Genomic DNA, 25293 nt, shown 5'->3' on the forward strand with positions numbered 1-25293 from the left:
GAAAGATTGAATTATTCAGTAGTCCCAATGGTAGTGTGGAGAATTTTTGGTGCAAACCTGCATCAGTTCATTCGGTAGCACTATGCAGTATATTCTATTACGATGTCTCAACTTGCAACTCCAAGCACCAGTTGATAGTGATTAATTCTTGCTACTTTATCATAATCATTTTCACTCGACATTTTGACCATTTACTTTCTCACTTGGCTGTGGTTGCCTTTCTTCCAGGAAACTGTCTGTGTCAGATTTTATATTGAAAAACAGTAATAACCAAACTAAACTGAGGAATTCTGAATTCAGTTATCCCCAAAGTGCCTGCAGATCTATGCCTTGATTATCATACTAATGCTGATTGGAAGTAATTTGGTCTTAATACTAGTATAAATTGTTAAACTAGCAATTCGAATCCATTGATCCAAATACGATGCAACAAAAAACTAGAGGGAATAATGCTACTTGGGATGGTTAAGGGAATGAAGGCTACATTTCTTTCCAACATCAATGGCTTACCTGTGCAGTCCTGTTCACTGCTCAAGGTTATTTACCACTACAAAAGCAAAACGCTGCAGATTCTGGAGTTCTGAAATAAAAACAGAAAGTGCTGAAAAATCTCTGCAGGTCTGATGGCCCCTGTGGAGCAAGGAAGAAGAGTCGTATTGGACTCGAAACACTAACTCTGTTTCTCGCTCCACGAACGATGCCAGACCTCCTGGGTTTTTCCAGCATTTCCTGTTTTTATGCCATTGCAGTTGCCAGAACTCCTGCATGCATCCATTTTTGTGAGCTACTTCTGTGCCTGTATTGGCTGTGTTTCTCAGTTAGTTCCGACAAATTTTACCCTTGGAGGAAATTATTCATTCAGTCCACCTAAATCAAGCAAAACTCCTTGAGGGTAGGTTCTCCTTACCAGTTTGATGTTCCCTGAGTGCCACCGAGTAATCATTCAGACACATCTGATTAACGTGCCATGCATATTGTTATGACCACAGCAGATGTTAATTGCTGAACAAATCAAACCCCAGAGGGAAACTTGGCTTACGGTCCATAACCCATTTTTTTGTACTCTGAAAATGAGAAGAAACCTAATGATCTCAGCAGCAAATAATTTCAGTAACACTTGGGGATTATAAAAAGAGGTAAAATGTTTATTGACAAGAAGACTTAAGCACACAAGATTACAGTTATACAGTTAATTAGTCTTAGAAAACATTCTCTGAAAGGAGCCCATTTGGCCAGACCCACAAGTAAACACCTTCCAGGCAACACTCCTTTGTAGATGTTTAACTAAAAGATCCAGTAATATTACCCAGTTCAAAACTGCTATCACTTTAGTAGAGGTATACCACACAACCGCTCACTCACTTCCACGCTGTTGTGGTAATTCAAGAGTACTCCGAAACAAGACTGCTTTCTGAAAACCAGGACTTTTCTGGCTTGATTGGTTGGCTGATTGAAACTTTGCACCTTCTCCCAGCACAGAGCTGTTTCCAGGATGTCTCCTCTCACACAACTAAGAATCTTTCCTTGTTTACTTATGAAACATTTATAAGCTGTAAAAGCTATTTACTCTCCTTTGATTTTGAACAAATGAAACAGGTCCCAATCTATCTCCTAATGCAAATGTCTAAACTCTGCTTGTTTACTTATAAATCCAATTGCCTATAGCTTAATTACAAATGCATGCATTTAGCACCGCTAACCTTTTCACACTCTCAGTTCTCCCAGACAAGCTGTCTCCACTAACTTTTCCCCAGTTTAATTAAATCATTTACACACGCACTTCTTTACAGAATAACAAAATTACCCAAAAAGATTGTTAAAAAATACCACCCATCCTCACAATATATAGAAGTTAGAGTGAGGCTTGTCCTCACCTCTTCCCTTTGTTGTTTGTTCTCTTTACCTCCCTATCTCAATCTTAACTAATAAGAAAATATTTGCAATACAATGTAATTGTTTTTATTGCAAGCTTGTACTAAATACATATTCTAAATTTATTTGTTTCTTATATTGAAATTTGCTCTATTTTATAACGATTTCTATTCCCCGCCCCACACTAAGAGCATTATCAGTAGAGGATTGTAAAGAGAGTCGCAAACACACTGGTGTAAAATACTTATCTGAACAGCACTTTTCTGAATGGGCCAAACCTTTCAATTGTCCAATGTATTTAAATTAATATAATCTTATACAGTACAACATTGGAATTAACGTGGCTAACTAACGTGAAACTAAACGTTTCACCGAGTGAAACAGTGGTGTTTCCTAAACTGTTTCATTAAATGGTGACCACTGCGTACTTTGATGTCACCTCTCTATCCAAACAGATTACCCAGTGTCTGCTTCCTGTTTTCCTGTTTCTTCTCTTCATTTCAGATGTTCTTTGTGAGTAATTTCAGTTGCGTATCAGAGGAAGCCCTCCTTAGAGTTCCTTTCAATATGAAACATGGATAGACTATTCAAAAGGGTACGCTGCCTCAATGTTTAGGGAGAGCGGGAGAAGTGAATCAAATGCAACCATTCCATCAGATCACTTGCTTCTATCACACGTTTTGTAGTGTGAATCTAATATTTTTGAAACATGCACTAAAATGACAAAAGAATAATGCAGACCTTTTAAAAGAAATTCAACCTACCTGAAGGAACTTATTTTCGTTGTCATTGTCAGCTTCTGGTACCTTGGAAAGTGAACAGACTATTTGATATTGTGGGGGGCATCACTACCAAGCTCAAGTTATATTAATGCACTTTACAGTAGTCATTGAATGCTCTTGAGTAAAAATTGTGGCTGGTTCTTTCTCTGAATAACTCCTGTTTTATGTTGTGAACATCCTATTTTAAGTGCAAAAGACTATAGTGTGGTATATTTGGAACTCTATAATGGTTATTTTCACTCGTGAATGTTTTATGTGCTACAGATAGATCATATCAAGAGCCGCGACTCACAGCCTGGTATGGAGACCTCCCTTACACATACTCCCGCTCAGCTATGAAAGCAAACCCTCATGTATGTTGTTTTACTTTTTTTAAAACAAACTACGCGCCTGAATTGCTATCCTTGGAATACCGATGTTTTTAAAAAATCGTCTGATAATAAGTTCTTGTGTTCCATTTAGTGGCACCCTCTGCTGACTATGCTGAAAGATCATATTGAGGAAGTGACTGGATACACCTTTAATTCTCTTCTTTGCAATCTGTACCGAAATGGCAAAGACAGCATTGATTGGCATAGCGATGATGAACCATCGCTGGGACAGAAACCTGTCATTGCATCACTCAGCTTTGGGGACACCAGGAACTTTGAAATGAGGAAAAAACCACCTCCAGTAAGTGTGACTATTTTCTAAAAATTAGAGAGGGTGGCAGAGTGGTTAGCATTGCTGCCTCATAGCACCAGGGACCCGGGTTCAATTCCAGCCTTGGGTGACTGGCTGAGTGGAGTTTGCACCTTCTCCCTGTGTCTGTGTGGATTTCCTCTGGATGCTCCGGTTTCCTCCCACAGTGGATTGGCCATGCTAAATTGCCCCTTAATGTCCAAAGATATGCAGGTTAGGTGGGGTTACAGGGATAGGGAGGGGAGTGGGTCTAGGTGGGGTGCTTCTTCAGAGTGTTGGTTCAAACACAATGGGCCGAATAGCCTCCTTCCGAACTGTAGGGATTCTATGGTTCTACAGACAAGCAGAATCACTTTATAATTGTATTCCTTTGTTTCATACCGTTAAAATTGTGTTCATTATGTACATGTACTACAATCTCGGTTATTACTATAATTGGGGAATATCAAAGCAGATAGTCCAAAAGATGTGCAGGTCAGGTGGACTGGCCATGCTAAATAGCCCCTAGCTGAGTTTAAGGGTACAGATGGGGTTTGGGCCTAGGTGGGATGCTCTTTCAGAGGGTCGGTGCCAATTCAATGGGCCAAATGGCCTCCTCCTACACTGTAGGGATTCTATGATTTAATGATAGTGATTATTGACAAAAAAACAAGAGTTGATCTTGCGCGTATAAACACAGCAATACTATAGACACAGCAATAAAAATATAGACAAAAGTATTACCATGTTTATTTTATAAAATAAGGCACACTAGACATAATAGAAGAAATGTAAGTTGGTTGTTCAAAGGCAAGATGTCACATGCATATTAAAAAAAATATGTTTAATAAAAAATATATTTATTAAATATTTTTCATATTAAACAAAACCACCAGAAATAATGAAACGTAAATACACTATAGAAGAGAGAAACAAAAAAAAAAACAAGACTCACATTAACTTTCACACAGAAAACTAAACTAAATCCCCTTACAGCAGATGGTGACTAACTCCTTAAAAAGGGAATTAATGGTTGCCATCTCAGGTAGAACCCCTCAACTGAAGGTATTTGACCTTCTCCAACCCAGCCAAGCTGAGGCACTAGGTGGAGTAGGAGACCTTCACCCGAAGCAGAACCCGCCTCCGGGTTACCAATGAGGCAAAGGTGAGGACATCTGACGTTGCCCCAGACTGAAGCACTGGCCAATTCGAGACCACAAATATGGCCACCAGCTGATATGGATCTAAATCTACCCGGAGTATCTCCGACATGGTGTTAAAAAAGCGGCCCAAAAACTTATCAACTTGGGACAGACCAGAACATATGTGTACGATTAGCCGGCCCGCGAGAGCAGTGCTCACACTTATAGAACATAGAACAGTACAGCACAGAACAGGCCCTTCGGCCCTCAATGTTGTGCCGAGCCATGATCACCCTACTCAAACCCACATATCCACCCTATACCCGTAACCCAACAACCCCCCCCCACCCCACCTTACTTTTTTTTTATTAGGACACTACGGGCAATTTAGCATGGCCAATCCACCTAACCCGCACATCATTATCGTCAACTCTGGAGAAAAGCCGCTCATTCTAGCTCTGGCCAGGTCCATACTGTGCAAGACTTAAATTGAATCAAGCTCAGCAAGCACATGAAGACATGGAGTTGACCCTGTGGAGGGCCTCACTCCACACCTGCCCATTACGAATGGGACCTAATTCACCCTCCTATTTTGTCCTTAACCTCACACAACGGAACAGAATCCGTTGAATGGAAATGGCCATATATGTCCGAAATAGATCCCAGTCTGGTCTAGCTAGAGCCAAAAACATCTTCAACAGGGAAGAGGGTGGTGCCAAAGCTAAGAGGGGAAAGCCTTGCAAAAAAAATTGTGAATCTGAAAATACCTAAAAAGACTAGAACCAGGCAGTTGGAATTTCTTAAAATTCCTTAAAGCTAGCAACCTCCCCTCCACGAACAAGTCTCCAAACCCCTCCAGACCCTTCCTTCCAAGGAGTTAAATGTCGAGTCCAAACCAGCTCGTAGGAAAAGATGGATATTGCAGATGGAGGTTAGCAAAGTCAAGGAGCAGAGCTTGAAATGTTGCCTGAACTGCTTCCAAACACTCCGGGTGGAGACTACCACTTGGATTCGAGGAAAATCTTACCAGGGAAAAAGGCAACGGTGCAGTAACTATTAGAGCAAGACTAGAAGCAGTGCAGGGGTTTGCTCCCATTTGTCGCCATATGGAACCGGAATCACTAAACCATAACAATATCTTCTGAATATTGCCCAATGGTAACCCAATAAATTCGATAGAGCCACGCACCCTGATTGTCTGTCTCTTTGGAGTAAAACCCCATGATTCTGGGAGTTTTATCCACCCATACAAAAGAGGACATCAATTTGTTAACTTTTGTAAAAAAAGGACTTGGGCAGAAAAATGTGGAGACACAGGAAAAGAAATATAAATCACGGGAGCACCTTCATTTTGATAGTCTGAGCCCTACCCATCAAGGATGCAGTGAGACTATTCCACCCCTGCACGTCTGATTTTACTGTTCACCACAGTAGTGTAATTTAATTTATGTAGCGAGGCCCAGTTGTGGGCCACCCAGATCCCGAGGTAATGATCCCCAGTCTTTGGCAGAACAAAAAGGTGATGTCCCCAGTTGGGCTCTCCTCCCAGGGAAGTTGACCGGGAAACATTCACTCTTGCCCAAGTTCAGAAAAGGAGCCAAAAATATGGAGCAACTTCATTATCTCGTCCATGGAGGCCACTGGGCCTATAATATAGCGAAGTAGGTCAATTGCACATAGGGGCTGGTTTAGCACAGTGGGTTAAACAGCTGGCTTGTAATGCAGAACAAGACCAGCAGCTCGGGTTCAATTCCCATTCCGGCCTCCCTGAACAGGCGTCGGAATGTGGCGACGGGGGGCTTTTCACAGTAACTTCATTTGAAGCCTTCTTGTGACAATAAGCGATTATTATTATAGGGATACCAGATGCTCCACCCCTTCCTGATTTGCCCCCCTCCACTTAACAGAGGACATCAGTGCTATAGCAGGTGGCTCTATTGTTAAAGCAAACAAGAGCAAGACCATAGACATCTCTGTCTCGTGCCCCTATTCAACAAAAAATAACCAGAGTTCATTACATTCATATACAGTAGCCGGATCCAAGAAATAATTGTGGCCAAAACCGAACCTCCCAAGAATCTCCCACTCCACTCTATTGAATGCCTTTTCAGTAACTTGGGAAACAGTCAACAGTCACCTCTGGTTTGGGCACTAAGGAAGGGAAATGAACAACGTTTAGCAGGCGGTGTAAATCGGCCGACAATCGGCCTACACCCTGTTGGGTCTTTGTCCTTATCGAATGCCTTTTCAGCATCTAGGGAAACAGTCACCTCTGGTTCAGGCACCAAGGAAGGGAAAAGAACAACGTTTAGCTGGCGGCGTAAATCGGCCAACAATTGTCAACAAAGACCTGTTGGGTCTTTGTCCTTCTTAAGAATCAAAGAGTTAGAGGCCTGTGTGAGGATGGAGGACAACAAGCCCCAGGATAAGGAGTCGTTAAGCATGTCCAGAATTAAAGGCACTAGCTGCTCTGAGAACTTCTCATAGAATTCAATCGGAAAGCCATCTGGACCAGTCTGAATAAAACCAATGCATTTTTTAATTTCCTCAGGGTTTAACGGGAATTCCAACTCACTGCTTCTCTCCACCTCCACAGTTGGGTTGGATAGGCTGTCCAAAAAGTCAGACATGACCAATCAATCCGGCAGAGGTTCCAATCTATAAAGATCATGATAGAATGATTCAAAAGCCGCATTTAACCTGAGGATGGGCAGAAACAATTGCTGCACCCCTGGCCCTACCATCAAAACCCGAATGAAAAACCTGTCTTACTCGCCTCTTTCACAGCCTGGTTCGGTCTCTGACCCGTAAATGGGTCTTTTGTGAAAACCCCACATCGGAGTTTAAGCTGTTAAGGTGAGCAAATACCCTTGGTGGGCCATTCAAACCCCTAACGTTCCAGGTGATCAAACAAATTAGGGGTCTTCCACCTCCCCTCGTTCCATAGTCAGCCATTTAAGCCAAGAGGAAAGTATACTTAAAAGGTACAGCAAACAGGCCCACCCAAGATAACCACCCAACCAGATCAGAAGACTGAATAAGGGGAAATCTGTAGATATGCCACCCAGAGCTAAACCCCACATCTAACCAAGAAACATAAAAATTCAACCCCATCAAGAACAAGAAAATACAAGGACAACCATGAAACCCCAACAATTCAACCCGACCTTCTTCCGAACCAAGAACCCAATTACACCACGCCCAACTTGTGTTTTTTTTTACAAGATATTCCGCCTCTCCCAGTGCGTCAAAGAAATAGTCTTTTCCTTCAAAAGTTAATCTAAACCGAGCAGGGTAGACCACTGAACCAGACTCCACTTTTATACAGGGCGGTCTTGGCTCTATTAAACGCAGCCCTCTTCTTCACCATCTCTGCGCCAACGTCTTGATAGGACCTGATGGCGTGGCCTTCCCACTTAAAGTCACGGTGTTCCTTCACTCACTTTAGGACCCTCTCTTTCTCCTTGAAGCTGTGAAACCTCACTTCCGCTGCACGCGGTGGATCCTCAGGACGAGACCTCAGCCGGAGAGTATTGTGGGCTCGGTGCAACTCAGGAGGGGATGTGAATCTTACCGAACATATCTGCAAAATACTCCATGCATGGGCATTGGGCCTTCCATCCCCTCCAGCTGGCCCACATTTCGAATATTTTGCCTCCTGGACCTATTCTCTACGTCATTCATCTTGGCCTTCAGCGATTTGTACGCTTCGTCCACTGAAGACAGCTCCGATTCCAGTGAGGCAATCCAATCATGCGGCTTGAAATGGCCACTTGCATATCTTTTATCGTGGCTCCATGGGTTTCCACGGTTTCATTGGTTTTCATCAGAGCCTCTCGAATGGGGCCCCGAGGTCTCTTCCATTGATTTCAGGAGGTCCTCCGCCACAATTCGCCGGTGCTTTTCGAACACCTTCACCAAGGTGCTGGAAAGCACCTCAGCCGTCAGTGGAGTGGCCTGGAGGACCAGAGACTGACTCCGCCATTTTACCTGCCGATGAACTCTGAGAGGCCTCAGACACGTGGACGAACTTCTGCTTTCCACCTTCTTTCCCCTGACTTTTTGGGGCATTTCAGTCAAAGAGGATCCTTATTACATTAATTGTGTGGGTTTTCAAGAGAAAACAGCCTGTGATATCAAGAAAAGGGGCAAACGGTGCAGTGCTCTAGCGGGAACCACCTCATTCGCGTCTTCCCCCTACATTACACCACCGGACGTCGTCTGTGGCAAAATGTTAAGATAATCAGGAGTCAGGTAACCGGAATGTGGATAATTAACATTCCACACATTACAGAACAAAACAGGTTATTTAGAAGACTGGTAGATTTCCATTGACATTGCTCAATATAATAATAATAAGTAGGCTTGAATTAACACTGCAATGAAGTTACTGTGAAAATCCCCTTGCCGCCACATTCCGGCGCCTGTTCGGGTACACCGAGGGAATTCAGAATGCCCAATTCACCGAACAAGCACAGGTTAAGAGGCTATGCCATTACACAGGCTGAGTGCTCAGACATGAGAATAGGTAGAAGGAGTATATCATCACCACAATGTAAATTTGATCTGAGTGTTGTGATTTTAAAAAAATTCTTTCATGGGATGTGGGCATTGATGGCGAGACCAGCATTTGTTGCCTGTCCCTCACTGCCTTTGAACTGAGTGGCTTGCTGGGTCATTTCAGAGGGCAGTTATGAGTCAATCACATTATTCTGGGTCTGGAGTTACATGTCGGCCAGACCAGCTAAGGGTGGCAGATTTAACTCCGTAAAGGTTATTAATGAACCAGATGGGTTTTCACAACAATCAATCGTGTTTTCATGGTCATCATTACTGAGACCAGTTTCTAATTGTAGACTTATTAATTTTAACCGCTGTTCCTAGAGCAATAGCCCTGGGCCTCTGGATTAATAGCCCTGTGACATTAACACTACTCCACCATCTTTCCAATGCTTGGTTTGTGAGATATGGGACTGGATTTGGAATGTGGAGTTGGGAACCTGACACTTGGATGACTGCCCGGTTCCAACCTCATTCCCGAGCTGCAACAGTCTTGCCACCGTTTTCTTTAAATGCAAAAGGTCTAATTGGGCAAGAGGCGTGCTCGGCGCCCCAATTAGTGGTGTCAAGCAGCTCCAAGAACCAGGAGCTGCCGGCAAAGACAAGTGGCAGCCATGTTGGCATCAGCGGCAACGGCAAGTGGCAGCCATGTTGAGGGCTGCTGCTGGGCAGCTACTCGCGGTGGAACACGGCAGAAAGCAGTCATGGAGGAGAAGAGTAGGAATGACGCTTGTGTCAATGGTTGTTGGACATGAGACTAAATTTAGAATCGAATACAAAGCAGTTTGCCAACGCCCCATGGAAAATCCGAAAATGTGCATAAGACTGATCGGGCTCGCCAGAAAAACATTTTTAAAAATTCCAATTTCTAAAGACCAAGCTTCTTAATGAACTCCTAAAAGAGCTCGGGTGGCTGTTAATTGATGCTATCTGCATTTCCCACTCACTCCCCCTCTGCTGACACGTCCAAAACCTAAATGCTTTGAAAGTGTTGGGGTTCCGCGACAACTTCAGGACCATGATTTTCAACTTCCGCCTGTACCGGATCCCAACCCCGTTCAGCAAGTAAACACAAAAAGAATGGTTTTCAGTCTAGGTTGGTGTCATCCGATGAGTGACATTAGGGCCAGACTCGATTTGGATTACCCGGTTGTAAATACTGGGGCGGCACAGTGGTTAGCACTGCTGCCTCACGTTGCCAAGGACCCCGGGTTCGATCCCGGCCCCGAGTCGCTGACTGTGTGGAGTTTGCACATTCCGTGTCTGTGTGGGTTTTGCTCCCACAACCCAAAGATGTGCAGGGTAGGTGGATTGGCCACGCTAAATTGCCCCATAATTGGAAAAATCTTTTGAAAAGTAAATACTGCATATGAAGTCAGCGTTGGAGGGATGATTCGAAACTTTGCTTTGTGTCGTGCCCGCTTGTCCTGAAGGCACTTGATGCTATTGTCCTCGAAAGTCAAAATTTATCTCCATTTAGGTCTGCCCAAGGTTGTTTTTCCTGTGTATATTGGGATACAGCTTGCAAACTTTGAGGTTGCCTTTCAGAATATCTTTATATCCAAATTTGGGATGTCCTGTGCTGCGGATCAATGCTCAGCTGGCGATAGAGTACAGCCTTTGGTATATGGGACCCCCCATATTCTTGATGTCAGGTACGCAGCACTTTACAAAAACCTCAGTGTTGGGGATTTTGTTCTGCCACCTGATGTTGCAAATAGATCTCAGGCAGCGGAAATGAAATGTTTCTGGTTGTTTAATGTGATTCCAGTAGGTTGTACAAGTCTCATAAAGAAGTAGTGTAAAAACCACTAGTAGAGTTTAATCTTTGTTTTGAGACAAATTCAATACTCTTAAAAATCCGTAAGTGAACCTATAAAATGCTGAGCTTGCATTTGCTAGCTGATGATTGTTTACTTTATCCGGCGTAGTGTTATTGGAGAGGATACTGAACAGAGGGGTATGTTGTTGATAGTGACTGTGGGGTCTTGAAATACATGGCCTGGGGTGGGTTGATACAATATCTCTGCCTTCTTCAGGCTTGTTGTCAGGCCAAAGTGTTCTGAGGCAAGGGAAATGCGATTTACAAGCAGCTGAATGTCCTCTGGAGCATGTACTGTGAGAGGGGCCTCACGGTAGCATGGTGGTTAGCATCAATGCTTCACAGCTCCAGGGTCCCAGGTTCGATTCCCGGCTGGGTCACTGTCTGTGTGGAGTCTGCACGTCCTCCCCGTGTGTGCGTGGGTTTCCTCCGGGTGCTCCGGTTTCCTCCCACAGTCCAAAGATGTGCGGGTTAGGTGGATTGGCCATGATAAATTGCCCGTAGTGTCCTAAAAAGTAAGGTTAAGGGGGGGTTGTTGGGTTACGGGTATAGGGTGGATACGTGGGTTTGAGTAGGGTGATCATTGCTCGGCACAACATCGAGGGCCGAAGGGCCTGTTCTGTGCAGTACTGTTCTATGTTCTATGAGTCCGGTGGTGGCGGCTACCCTCAAGATTTGGGGGCAGTGGAGACGACATAGGGGAGAAGTGGGGGGCTCGATGGAGGCTCCGTTAAGGGGGAACCATAGGTTCATCCCCGGGAACATTGATGGGGGATTTCAGGGTTGGTACAGAGCGGGCATCAGACAGCTGAGGGACCTGTTTATTGATGGGAGGTTTGCGAGCCTGGGGGAGTTGGAGGAGAAATTTGGGCTCCCCCCGGGGAACATGTTCAGGTATCTGCAGGTAAAGGCATTTGCTAGGCGGCAGGTGGAGGGATTCCCTTCGCTTCCCGCGAGGGGGGTGAGCTACAGGGTGCTTTCGGGGGTCTGGGTCGGAGAGGGGAAGATATCTGATATCTACAAGGTTATGCAGGAGGCGGAGGAGGCGTCAGTAGAGGAGCTGAAAGCTAAGTGGGAGGGGGAACTGGGGGAACAGATCGAAGACGGGACATGGGCTGATGCCCTGGAGAGGGTTATTCTTCCTCCTCGTGTGCGCGGCTTAGCCTCATCCAATTCAAGGTGCTGCACCGGGCCCACATGACTGGGACAAGGATGAGTAGGTTCTTTGGGGGTGAAGACAGGTGTGTCAGGTGCTCGGGGAGTCCAGCGAACCATGCCCATATGTTCTGGGCATGCCCGGCGCTGGAGGAGTTCTGGAAGGGGGTGGCGAGGACAGAGTCGAGGGTGGTGGGATCCAGGGTCAAGCCAGGATGGGGACTCGCGATTTTTGGGGTTGGGGTGGAGCCGGGAGTGCAGGAGGCGAAAGAGGCCGGTGTGCTGGCCTTTGCATCCCTAGTAGCCCGGCGGAGGATCTTGCTACAATGGAAGGATGCGAGGCCCCCAAGCGTGGAGACCTGGATCAATGACATGGCGGGTTTCATTAAGCTAGAGAAGGTTAAATTCGCCCTGAGGGTCGGTACAAGGGTTCTTTAGGCGGTGGCAACCTTTTCTCGACTTTCTGGCTCAACGATAGGGTACGGGGACAGTAGCAGCAGCAACCCGGGGGAGGGGGAGGGAAAAGGGGGGGAGGGAGGGGGAGGGAAAAGTGGGGGGGGAAGGGGGGACGGGGGGAAAGGGGGGGAGGGAGGGGGAGGGAAAAGGGGGGGAGGGGGAGGGAAAAGGGGGGGGGGCGGACGATGACTATGTTTGTTTATTTAATTTAAATTTATTTTGAAGTTCTTTTGTTGTTCATTGGGGTTGGGGGGGTGGGGGGATGTGATACATGCGTCGATACGGTCTGGGGGTGGTACGGTTATTATGGGTTATTTTGTTGCATTTCATTGTTTGTCGTTATGTTTTATATTTTCTGTAAAAAATTCCAATAAAAATTATATTTAAGATTCTCAATTCTGATGGCAGTCGGTACTATTTCCCTCACTAAACCCCCATCTTTTCACCTTTTTATAAAAAGCTTTCTTGGTATCTCTTCGGCTAAGCTTGTGCTCACCCAACTTAAACTCTCACCCGTGGATTAGCACCTATTCCTCTGCTTTTATCATAGAATTTACAGTGCTGAAGAAGACCATTCGGCCCATCAATTCTGCACTGGCCCATATTTTATCCATTGTGAATTCCTCCAAATGTTTCTGTACGTTACAGATGCAAGTTGTTATTTTTAGCTTTTGTTATAGACTCCATTTTGTATCTTCATATTTATTCACCCACCTTTTCCGTCGTGATCAGTATTTTGAAATGCAGTGGCAAGCTCTGCTTAAAGATTCGTCAAAAATTCATACTGACATTTAAATTGTCCAAAAAGCTAGTCTTTAGAGCTCTTTTCCAGACTGTCAGTGACAATTTATTTTAATGTTCCTTCAAACTCTAAAATGAGCCTCGATGCAAAGAAAATAAAGAATGTAGTTTTAACTTCATGTCATCTTTAAAATTTATTTTGTGAATGTCAAGAGAATAGCAACATTAATGTCAATGACTTCTACTCCCATGTATTAAAAAGAAAATCATGCCATCAAAGTCCCACTCTGGGGTTTAAGCACATAATCGAGGCAGACACTTCAAAGGGAATGGCACAGACTGTGATGTAACATTAAACCAATACTGTGTCTGCCTATTCAAGTGGAAATTTAAGGAAATCCATGGCACCATTCACATAGGAGCTGAAATTTCTACTGATAGCCTGGCAAACAAACCTCAACCCGTAGCCCCAGAAATTGATTAGTTGGTAATTTATCTGATCCACTGTTTGTGGGACATTATTGTGTATTTCTGATTTCTGGGCAGCACGGTAGCATAGTGGTCAGCATTGTTGCTTCACAGCTCAAGAGTCCCAGGTTCGATTTCCCGGCCTGTGCGGAGTCTGCACGTTCTCCCCGTGGGTTTCTTCCGGGTGCTCTGGTTTCCTCCCACAGTCCAAAGATGTGCAGGTTGGGTGGATTGGCCATGCTAAATTGCCCTTAGTGTCCAAAATTGTCCTTATTGTTGGGTGGGGTTACTGGGTTATGGGGATAGGGCCGAGGTGTGGGTTTGGGTAGGGTGCTCTTTCCAAGAGCCGGTGCAGACTCGATGGGCCGAATGGCCTCCTTCCCAAACTGGGGCCTGTGAAGGTTCACCAGGGGTTCCGCGAAGCTGGTGGCTATCAAGTGATTGGCAAACACCAGTTCCAATACGCACAGTTTAAAAATAATTAGAGAAATCAAATAGGCCAAGCAGAACATGGGCCTCCTGGAGCCCTGAATGCTGATAGGCTGGTTAGTTAGCCTGTCAGCATCCAGTGCTCCGAGAGGCTTTACTCTGATTGACCCATTTGATTTATTTGACCTCACTTGCTGGGAAGAAAAGCTGACGGCCTAAAGGATGTGTGCGCGATCGTGTGTGTGTGTGTGTGTGTGTGTGTATGAGAGGGTGTGTGTGTGTATGAGAGGGTGTGTGTGTGTATGAGAGGGTGTGTGTGTGTATGAGAGGGTGTGTGTGTGTGTGAGAGGATGGGTGAGGGTGAGCGTGTGTGGGCACGGATGAGGAGATGTGCGTGTGAGGAGGTGTGTGTGTGTGTGAGGTTGAGCGTGTTGGTGTGTGTGTTAAAGAGGGGTGAATGTGTGTGAGAGAGGACCTGAGGGAGGAAGGTGTGTATGTATGTGTTTGAGAGAGAGAGAGAGAGGTGTGTGTGCCAGATATGAGAATCAGCTATTCAGCATCATTCCTCCCATTGAATAATTTTCATGAATTTTTAATTATTACCAGATTATCCACTCCTAAAGTAGATATTACTTTCAGGGGTTAATGTTAAGGGGCCATTGAGGATGGTTTGGCCATAGGTTAATGTGAGAGGGCCATGTAGCTGGCGAATGCATTTGTGCATAATATATTCCTAGATAGAGCTAGAAAAGACGTGTTTAGGTTTGGGCGGGATTCTCTCAGACAGGGGCCGGGCTGGAGAATCCCCGCCCCGACACTGGCACGCTGCGGAGAATTGGCGCCGGCGTGGTTGGTGCGGCACCAGTCGGGAGCCACTTTACGCGATTCTTGGCTGGCCTCGCTGGCTGGGGGCCTCCTTTCTTCTGGGCCAGCCCCTGTAGCCCTGCGCCATGTTGCGTCGGGGCCGGCGCATTGAAGGAAGCCACTACGTATACGCGCAAGGACGCCGGTGCCACTGCGCATGCGGGATCCTGCGGTGCCCAGTTGACGCCGGGATCAACAGCTGGAGTGGCGTGAACCACTCCAGTGCCGTGCTGGCCTTCTGTAGGGGTCAGAATTGCTGATCCTGAGGCCGTGTCGACGCCGTCGAGAAACGCGATGGCGTTTCCAACAGCGTCAACACTTAGCCTCAGGATCACAGAATCCTGCCCTTGATGTTTGTACCTATTTTGCAGCAGGAAAAGGGGTGTCGACATTATGAGAATGCTTCGGGTTCCCCAATGCTCCTGGGAGGTCAATCGGGCTTCCATGTTTTGGAAAGTTCGCAAAACCCTTGGTCTACATAATGGTGACTACACTTCAAAACTAATGAAGTTATTTGGTTATTTTGTGATGTCCTGAATGTGTAAAAATAAATCATTAAGCTCAATTTAATTCTTTATCAGATCTTTTTTTAAACTTGTCATTGTTTACTTGCATTGATTATTTTAGAATGATTTTGTCTCAAAACCATTTATGTTGACCCTTGTGCAGGAGCAGATTTTACATGTACACCTGAATTTTCTGGATTACTGAAATACTCCACATTATTAACTTCTTTGTAGTTCAGCTCCTTCTCACAAATTAGTAGGTTATTCAAAGCAGCAGTGTCATCAACACTTAAATTTTAAAAAGGTAAAAGAGCTTGATGTTTCAACACTATCTAAAACAGACAAGGAGGAGCACTGTGATGGCTTGAGAAACACTCTTGAGGCTTCCAGTAGTAAAAAAGGGGTTTATTAACAAAAGGCAAAGGCTGGTATATATAAGCATGCACAACATAATAGGGTGGTCTTCTCTCTTCAGCTCCGGGATCCACGATGCCCAGCCCCTGCTCCCAGGGCCCCGCGCAAACTCGCTATTGACCGGGGTTCGAATGCTCCCAGGTGATTGGCCCCAAGCCAGTCACATGGTCCAGCAGGCCTGCCCCCTTAAAGGGGCTGCGCTACCAAAAGTACAAAGAATACTAAAATTATAAAACTTTTTTTTTAAAGAAAACTACTGCCTGAATTATTTGGGATGGAAGGGTATCTGAATTGTCAGTGGGGAACATATCCCTCCGATCTGCCTGCTTCACAGCCGTTTCACGCCGCAGGTGGGACTTCGGCCCCTGACTCAGAAGTATCTCCCACCTTAGAGAGCTGAAGACCAGTCTGATTGGCTGACAGCTCTCCCATCCCATGTTTGGGAGGCTGGTGGCGGGCGCCTTTCCGGTAGGGATACTGTGCCAGATTCTGTGTTTGGAACCTCATTAATTATACACAAGCGAGTTCCCCTCTGAATCACCTGGCGAGTTGGGACGAACGGTAACGCAAAGGAAATCCCGTTCCTTCACTTTCACACTTTCCCTGCATAAAAACTTGCCAATGGGGAGTATGAAATTCAGGCCAAGGTATTTCAATCGTCTGACTCCCGCAGATCAGTAAATCGACTTTTGAAGATAGAAGACTTGGAATAGGTTCTGGAATCATTGTAGTCCAGCTGTATTTCCAACAACTAAAATGGTTTCCAATTTTCTCTGATTGACAGATACTCTTTTAATATCTTTCCAAAGCTAGTTGCAATACTTTGCACTGTTAATAGGGTAATAACTATTGTGACCAAAGTTATTGTAATTTTTCAAATATAGCCAAGATGTTTCCTCCTCACAGGTTTTACAAAGCTGGCTACAAGATTTCAGAATTATTCGTCAATGTTAAGTGTCCTTGGCAGCTTGCTATTGACTAATATGGTCTGTAATTTTATCACTAGGTAGAACCATTCTGTGGAAATGTGAACAGTGATTGTTTTGAGACTGTTAGAACTTAGTGCATCATTGTTTTGTTTTTGATTGCAACAAATGTATTTGAACAACATGCACGGCATATAAACTTTGGTGCAATAATTTGTCCTCTACGTATGTCTCGTAATGATCTTCTCTCCTTCCCTTTTTAAGAAGCGTGCACTGAAAATAGATCTAATATATTGCCTCACCAATCACTGTAGCAATCATTCAGTACTGATTCAGTGATAAGGCCACCATCCTGGCCCATTTCTTGTCCACTTATTTTAGTATCATTAGCGACCTAAATAAATGTAGATGAAATTACAGCTGCACTCTCTATTTAACCTAGTTCCAAGTGGAGGGTTTTAAGTTCAGCTTTGAAATCATTCTGTTTAAAACTCCTAAAAATTTATAAAATAATAAATAACTTAAGATCAAAGCCATCGGCTTGAATTATATATTGGAAGCTCTGAACCCTAACATCTGACTCACATTCTACTCTCTGGTTGCTTGCTCAAGTTGAACCCAGTGCGGTGCACGTTCACGCTCTCCTCTGGGCAGAGTTTCAACACCACAGCTGCCCATCAAGAAGATTGCCAAATTCAACTTAATACCATCAGCCACATCCATTATGAGCTAACTTTCACTAATGCTGAGACTTTACTCCTGTCACCTCCATGCTCAGCCTGTTCAGTTTTTGTCTTGCTAGTCTACTGACACGCACTCGATACAAACTATTACTTTTCAAAACTCCACTATTTCTATGAAATTCTATGACTGTCCATATCCTGTCTCCATTTGCCATATTATTGATTCCAATGTCCTAATACTGTTTACATGTCCCTTCATTTCTTCATTCTACCCTGTTTCCGTCACCTTCTCATGTTTCAGCTGGAATCCTCCAATTTTTTGACACTGCCATACTGTGACCCTTCACTAATTGATGGCAGAGCTATTAGCTATAGCTTGAACTCTTTCCCAACACGTCCACTTTCAGACTCTTACTTTTTCTCTTTCTTTCTCCATTTTTGTTCTTTTGTACCTCCACCGCTGGAGGTGGGCAGAGGTAATGTTTTCATCCTGTTTATTGTTTATTTGTCTGTCAACAATATATCTTAAAAACTAATGGACAGATTTCAATGAAAGAATAGAGATCAACGAAAAACGGATTAATTTGTGATGAAGTTGTGGATCCTGGAATTTCGTTTTTAAAATAAATTTAGAGTACCCAATTAATTTTTTCCAATTAAGGGGCAATTTAGCGTGGCCAATTCACCTACCCTGCACATCTTTGGGTTGTGAGGGTGAAACCTCACAAACATGGAGCTAATAGCTCTGCCATCAATTAGTGAAGGGTCACAGTATGGCAGTGTCAAAAAATTGGAGGATTCCAGCTGAAACATGGAGCGAATGTGCAAACTCCACACGGACAGTGACCCAGAACCGGGATTGAACCTGGGACCTCGGCGCCATGAGGCGGCAGTGCTACACACTGCACCACCGTGCTGCCCTCTGGAATTTCTTAAAGGATCTGCTAAGATTAGAATCATAGAATCCCTACAGTGTAGAAGGAGGTCATTCGGCCCATTGAGTCTGCACTGACCCTCTGAAAGGGCACTCCATCCAAGCCCATTCCCCCGCCCCACCCCAATAGCCCCTTAACCTAAACTACACATCTTTGGACACTAAGGGGCAATTGATCATGACCGATTCACCTAACTTGCACATCTTTAGACTGCGGGAGGAAACCGCACTGGGACACTGGGTGTATGAGAAGAGATCTATGAGACAGAACAAAGTCAATAAATTCTCTCAATAAAGAAAAGTTCTGTGTGTTGGTTTTGACTTCTTCACGCATCGGCTTGGATTCTATCAACACCCAGTTATTTATTTAACATTTCTCCAACATAATAGCCATTTATCCAAGATATTTGAACTCCGTCTTCCTCACCACATGACATTGGTTTCTCTTGTCAATAAAAATGAAATCCGACACATTGCTTGAAAGGAACTACACCCATATTGTTTTTAAAAGGCCACTATTTAATTTAAACGCATTGCTCCAGTTGGCAGCTTTTCTCCTACTATACAAGTGTCTGCATCAGAACTATCTTTCACGTAAATATTTAATCGCCTCTGAAGACTTATAGGGGTATGCAGCTGGTGTGTCAGTGGTGTAGGCACCACAATATAAGGAACATCATGACAAAATATGCAAAGCATAACAGAGGGTACCAAGTCTAAGCTGGTGTTGAGTGAAATGATGTGATCATTCAGCGAAGAACATACAATTCCACAGACAGCTACCCAAGGTTGTAATTGAATCAGGGTCGCTGGCACTGTGAGGCAGCTGTGCTCATTACTGTACCACGGTGCCGCCCACAAGTAGGAGATGGGACAAATTGACTTTTTTTAGAACATTGTGGGTTGTTTGATTTAGAATGTTGTTGATTATTTTGGAATGTTGTGGGTTGTCTTAGCTGTTGTGGTGCAATTTGTCAAAGCTGTCAAAATGTGAGCAGAGCTTTCAGAGCAGGTTGTTGTGTGTGTGGATTGGCCTGAAGCCTTCTCAGTGAGATGGAAACTCTGAATAACACGTTTTTTGTCCAGCTTTGCCTTTACAGAGCATCAACCAGGCAGGGAAAAGACGCAAGGAAGAGCTACTTAATTGTCATAACATTTATGTTACCACAGTGTGGCTAAGATACACGCTCGACTGAGTGCCCTCTTTGCTTGCTTCCTTTCCTATTTGGCTTTTCCCTTTTACGATTACTTTCTGTCTCTTCCAACATTATTTTACATATTTTCTCTTTCTCTCTTTCTTTCCTCATTCCTTCTCTGAAAAATCCTTCTGAATATCTATTTCTCCAACAGGCTCCTTCCTCCCAGTCCCTGCACAGTCAATTCTCCTTTCTTTGCCTCTTTCTCCCCCAGTGCCACCACTCCTCTTTTGAAGCATCCTTGAGATGTTTTGCCATATTGAAAACATTTTCTCAGTGCATTTTGCTGCTGGTTGTGAGACAAATTGTTCAAGTGGAAGAAATTATATATAGATAAGTGCAAGTCTAGTCAATAAAGCAAACAATGATTAATTATATTGCAAATCGGTAGAATGTCAGTTTGAGATTAGGCCGCAGCTTAAATGCTGCTCTCAACGGTAATAATAATCTTTATTAGAGTCACAATCGGACTTACATTAACACTGCAATGAAGTTACTGTGAAAATCCCCTAGTCGTCACATCCCGGCGCCTGTTTGGGTACACTGAGGGAGAATTCAGAATGTCCAATTCACCTAATGAGGATGTCTTTCGGGACTTGTGGGAGTAAAGCGGAACAGCCCCCGGAGGAAACCCACGCAGACACGGGGGGGAACGTGCAGACTCCGCACAGCCAGTGACCCAAGCGGGAAGCGAACCTGGGACCCTGGTGCTGTGAAGCAACAGTGGTAACATGTCGCCCATAATAGAATTAAACCCTTTCCGTTTTAGAGAGGAACTCTGTGCATGTGTGCTGGGGTATTTTAAAAGCGACAGATAATTACACTTCCAAATTGTGTGTTCACCAGTTTTTGTACCTTGTTTTTTTTAAAAAAGATTTGTTTTGCAATAAATCAATCATTCTGAGTTTATTGAAAGACGCCTGGTTAAAGTCTCCTCTGTTGTGGGTCTAACTAGCAAGGGTAAACAATTGGTCATTTTGGTGAATGAATTAAACATTATACTAATGTTGTGACCTGTGGAGTAATGGGGCTAGGCAGAGTGCACACTCCACCCATCAGAATCGTAACATATTTGACTTTACTCTCATTTAACCACTTCAGTCTTTATGGTATTAAACTCTGTAATTAGTGAGCAACCTACCCCATTTTATTAGTCCAGGTTGAACGTTGGTATTTCCATAATTTGCTGGTGACCATGAAGTAAACTGCCATTGGACTGCTTGCGTGTCAGATACATAACTCCCCACGCCTTTGCCAGATAACCATTGTTGAAGCATTTTTAAAAAAATCAACCATTGGTAATTGTTGCGGAGAAAAGTACAGCTATTCGACCTTAGTGTACTTCACTCTTCCACTCATGAGAAACCAGACGAAGATTCTTGGAGTAAAGGATCCAGTTTATTTACAAGCCATAACGAGGGCTCTCGGCATTTCAATTAGGACACCAAAAAGCCCAGATTTAATGAGAGTACAGACAGTTATACTTCAAGATTCTTTTACTAGAAATTAGCATCTGCCAATACTTGTTACCAGTTATCTGTGTCCGATGAGGACTATTGATTAAGGTTACATCATGCACAGTGTATGAGAATAATTAACCAATCACATTAAGGGTCCGCATGCTTAATTAAACTATCCAACCATCAAAAAGGCAAGTATGTTGGTTTGTAGCCAGTGATATTGGTGGGGTGTAGTCATCAATCCTTCCTCCTCTGCTGTTTAATTGCTCTTGTTGAGGCATGGATGCTGTCTTTCAGCCCTCCCTGCATGTTATCAGCAGACACACTGGAGTCATCCCAATGGCACCCTGTTACACATTGTAGAGTAGACCTTGAATTCTAACATATGCAGTTTCTCTGCCTGTCTTCTCAGGCAAATTGTGTCCTTGCAATGCCTGTCACAATTGACAACTCCCACAGTCCTAACTAAAGAATTTAACTTCCCCGTTAAAATGGAACTGTAGGTTTTAAAGTGGTTCTGATCTCTAAAGATGCCCAAATTGCCCTCCAACATTACTTAAACTACACCAAAGGCCGGGGTGTTGCTTGAATGGCATATCCTCAGCATCAACCAATCGTGTTGATGTAATAGGATATCTGCATAAAATCAAAGACGCAGATTAAATTGATTCACATAATTTCATTGTCTATATTTATAACTCATTCTGGAAACTTTAATAGTTCCAAGCATCAAACTTGCATGCTCGTGACAATTCTGCTTTAAAAACAATCTGAAAAACCGATCGTTTCTTTTGGAAATGACTGCCTGTGGTTTGTAGTGGTGCTACTGAAAATTGTGTGGGAGGCATTACATAACCAAGAAAATCTAACTTGTGCTGCTGAAGGTTACCATAGCAACTGCATTAAAGTACTGGTATAAAGTATATGTATTAGGCATCTTTGAATAGCTTTCCTGTAGGAAAGAAAATAAAAATATGCACCTTCCCATGGACAACTCAATAACAGTAATCTGCCTCGGAGCTTAAGTATTACATTGTAGACGGTATTTGTTTAGCTTTGCAATGAAATGGTTGGAGGGCTAGCTGAGGGAACATTTGCCATTTAGGTGTGTCAAAAATTTGTATTCGCAGCACAGTTGTTTTACAGGGGAACATGGCATGCAAATCTTCATTATCATTGCTTGGATGAGTTTTTTTTTAAAAACTCCTCACCACATGGTTTGAGTGACTCTATGAGATAGGTTCGAATTCCACTATGGGAAAAGTAAGCACACGGCACTGACTGATGTTGAAGGGGTTTTTTTTTGGGGGGGGGGGGGGGGGAGGAGGTTGGGGCCAACTGCAGACCATTCTCAGATGTATTGCTGTCAGGAACAAGCCCTTGTATTGACTGCTTCCTCTCCCCTGGGTAATGTAAAGTTCATTTTGCTGGTGAGCCATGTGCAAATGGCATTTGAAGCCTTTGAATGTTCCACCCACATTGTCTTTTCGGGACAATGTTACAGCAGCTTTTTTCTCAGGGTGGCAAGGAGAGAGAAAGAGTCATGTCACAGGCCACAGTGCGAAACAGTACATTATAAACCCCGATTTGGTTTTTAAAATGCAAAGTCTAATTTCAATGATACATGAGTCTCTAAGCTGTTTGTTCAGCAATGGGTGCAGGTGCAGGTTAGGCGGATTGTCCATGCTAAATTGCCCCTTAATGTCCGAAAGCATATTGGGTGGGACGACTGGGTTACGGGATAGGGTCGGGGCATAGGTACGTTACTCTTTCCAAGGGTCGGTGCAGACCCGATGGGCCGAATGGTCTGCTTCTACACTGTAGAGCAGGGGTGGGCAAACTTTTCCGTGCAAGGGCCACATTCAGAAATTCACAATTTACAAAGGGCCGCATAGTATATTAAGTAAAATAATTACTTCACCCGGTTATGATTCTGGGCGCCTCATATAGAACATAGAACAGTACAGCACAGAACAGGCCCTTCGGCCCTCGACGTTGTGCCGAGCAATGATCACCCTACTCAAGTCAACGTATCCACCCTATACCAGTAAGTAACCTAACAGCCCCCCCCCCATTAACCTTAAAAAAAAAATTTAAAAAAAATTTTGTTTTTTAAAAAAAAATTTTTTTTTTTTTTTTTTAATGACTTGGTGGGCCGCAGAAATACCTTTGGCGGGCCGTATGCGGCCCGCGGGCCGTAGTTTGCCCACCCCTGCTGTAGAGATTCTATTGGCATTCATGATGCAAAGATGTAACTTCTTTTGACTGGCAATCCTTTGAAAGATATCTTCCTTCTCTCATTCTAATGTGATAGTAAGTTGTTTGCCTTGTTTGGTACATATTCCAGAATCGGGTAATGATTTTGCCGCAATGTCATTCTTCATTTAAATCGGTGATGGACAACCTCTGCTAGTGAGTGGCTTCCTTCATTTCAATGGGCCACAGGTTTGAAATCGGGCGTGTGCTCTAACGATGACCCCATGAATAAGATTGAATGCATTTGATACATATAAAATATTTCATATCAAATATGTGTTATAGAAAATGCTAAATCATTCACATATTAATAGAACTGTCATCAAATTCAAATTAGAAAACAAAATAAATATTTGCGCTTATTTAGGTAAATTGCAATTTACCTTGCTTATCGAAGCTAGGACCAGCTACAATTAAAAGTAATTTCATATATGTAGTTCCATAGATATGTGTGTGTTTTAGGCATTTATTTTATATTTATTTATTTTTATTTATTTCCCTTGATTTACCTTGATTAACAAATCCTACTGCTCCCGATAATCTTTATTACTGCTGTTATGAAAACTTCATTATGAAGAAAATCTTACAGTTACTAATAAATTGTACCAATATTTAAAGATAAATGAGAAAAGGGCGGCATGTGGCGCAGTGGTTAGCACTGGGACTGCGGCGCTGAGGACCCGGGTTCGAAACCCGGCTTTGGGTCACTGTCCGTGTGGAGTTTGCACATTCTCCCCATGTCTGCGTGGGCTTCACCCCCACAACCCAAAGGTGTGCAGCGTAGGTGGATTGGCCATGCTAAATTGCCCCTTAATTGGTAAAAGAAAAATAATTGGGTACACTAAATTTATTTTAAAAATATAACTGAGAAAAACAAGTAAAATACTCAACAACCAATCACTCCAGCTTCAACTTCGTTGTTTCTCACTCTCATTTATCTCACCGGCTCCACTCTCAGCCTCCTTCTTTCTCACAACCTTTTATCTCCCAGCTTCATTCTCACGCTCGCAAATTCCACTCTCTAAACAAAATGTTCTGCGGGCCCCAGTCAAAACCCTGATGGATGAGCCGCTTGTTGCCCGTCCATCAGGCAATGATTTAAATGATTCTCCATTTTAGTTATGTATTTATATTGTCCACATCTCAAGCAAACACACCTCTTTTCCCACAGTGTAAAGATAATCTGTGTCTCAGTTTCTCACTGATTGAAAGAACTTGGGCTGGATTCTCCGATTTTGGGCCTATGTCCCCACGCTGGCGTGGGAATGGTGGTGTTTTACGCCAGAAAAACTGGCACAAAATGGGCAGCGAGTCCCCGTTTTGCTGGGGGCTAGCAGGACGGCAGCGTAGAGCACCCGGCTCTAGCTTTTGGCCAACTATACCAAAATTTGGCAGGAGCTGGGGAATGTGGATTGGGAGCAGCTGTTTGAAGGTAAATCCACATTTGATATGTGGGAGGCTTTTAAAGAGAGGTTAATTAGAGTGCAGGACAGACATGTCCCTGTGAAAATGAGGGATAGAAATGGCAAGATTAGGGAACCATGGATGACAGGTGAAATTGTGAGACTAGTTAAGAGGAAAAAGGAAGCATACATAAGGTCTAGGCGACTGAAGACAGACGAAGCTTTGGAAGAATATCGGGAATGGAGAACCAATCTGAAACGAGGAATCAAGAGGGCTAAAAGGGGTCATGAAATATCTTTAGCAAACAGGGTTAAGGAAAATCCCAAAGCCTTTTATTCATATATAAGGAGCAAGAGGGTAACTAGAGAAAGGGTTGGCCCACTCAAGGACAAAGGAGGAAAGTTATGCATGGAGTCAGAGAAAATGGGTGAGATTCTTAACGAGTACTTTGCATCGGTATTCACCGAGGAGAGGGACATGATGGATGTTGAGGTTAGGGATAGATGTTTGATTACTCAGGTCAAGTCGGCATAAGGAGGGAGGATGTGTTGGGTATTCTAAAA

At 43.8% G+C, this 25293-nt stretch overlaps 1 protein-coding gene across 2 annotated transcripts in view; it reads left to right on the forward strand.

Moving 5' to 3' along the window:
• The window catches only part of alkbh3 (alkB homolog 3, alpha-ketoglutarate dependent dioxygenase), a 97220-nt gene that overhangs the window by 47123 nt on the left and 24804 nt on the right, over positions 1–25293 (forward strand). For both annotated transcript variants that reach the window (XM_038808279.1, XM_038808280.1), the window contains exons 7-8: positions 2919–3007; positions 3117–3326. In XM_038808279.1, coding sequence (XP_038664207.1) covers positions 2919–3007; positions 3117–3326 — 299 coding nt within the window. The remainder of the gene's footprint in view (positions 1–2918; positions 3008–3116; positions 3327–25293) is intronic.

This window comes from Scyliorhinus canicula, chromosome 9 (assembly GCF_902713615.1).
Source record: "Scyliorhinus canicula chromosome 9, sScyCan1.1, whole genome shotgun sequence".
NCBI classification, from domain to species: Eukaryota; Metazoa; Chordata; class Chondrichthyes; order Carcharhiniformes; family Scyliorhinidae; genus Scyliorhinus; species Scyliorhinus canicula.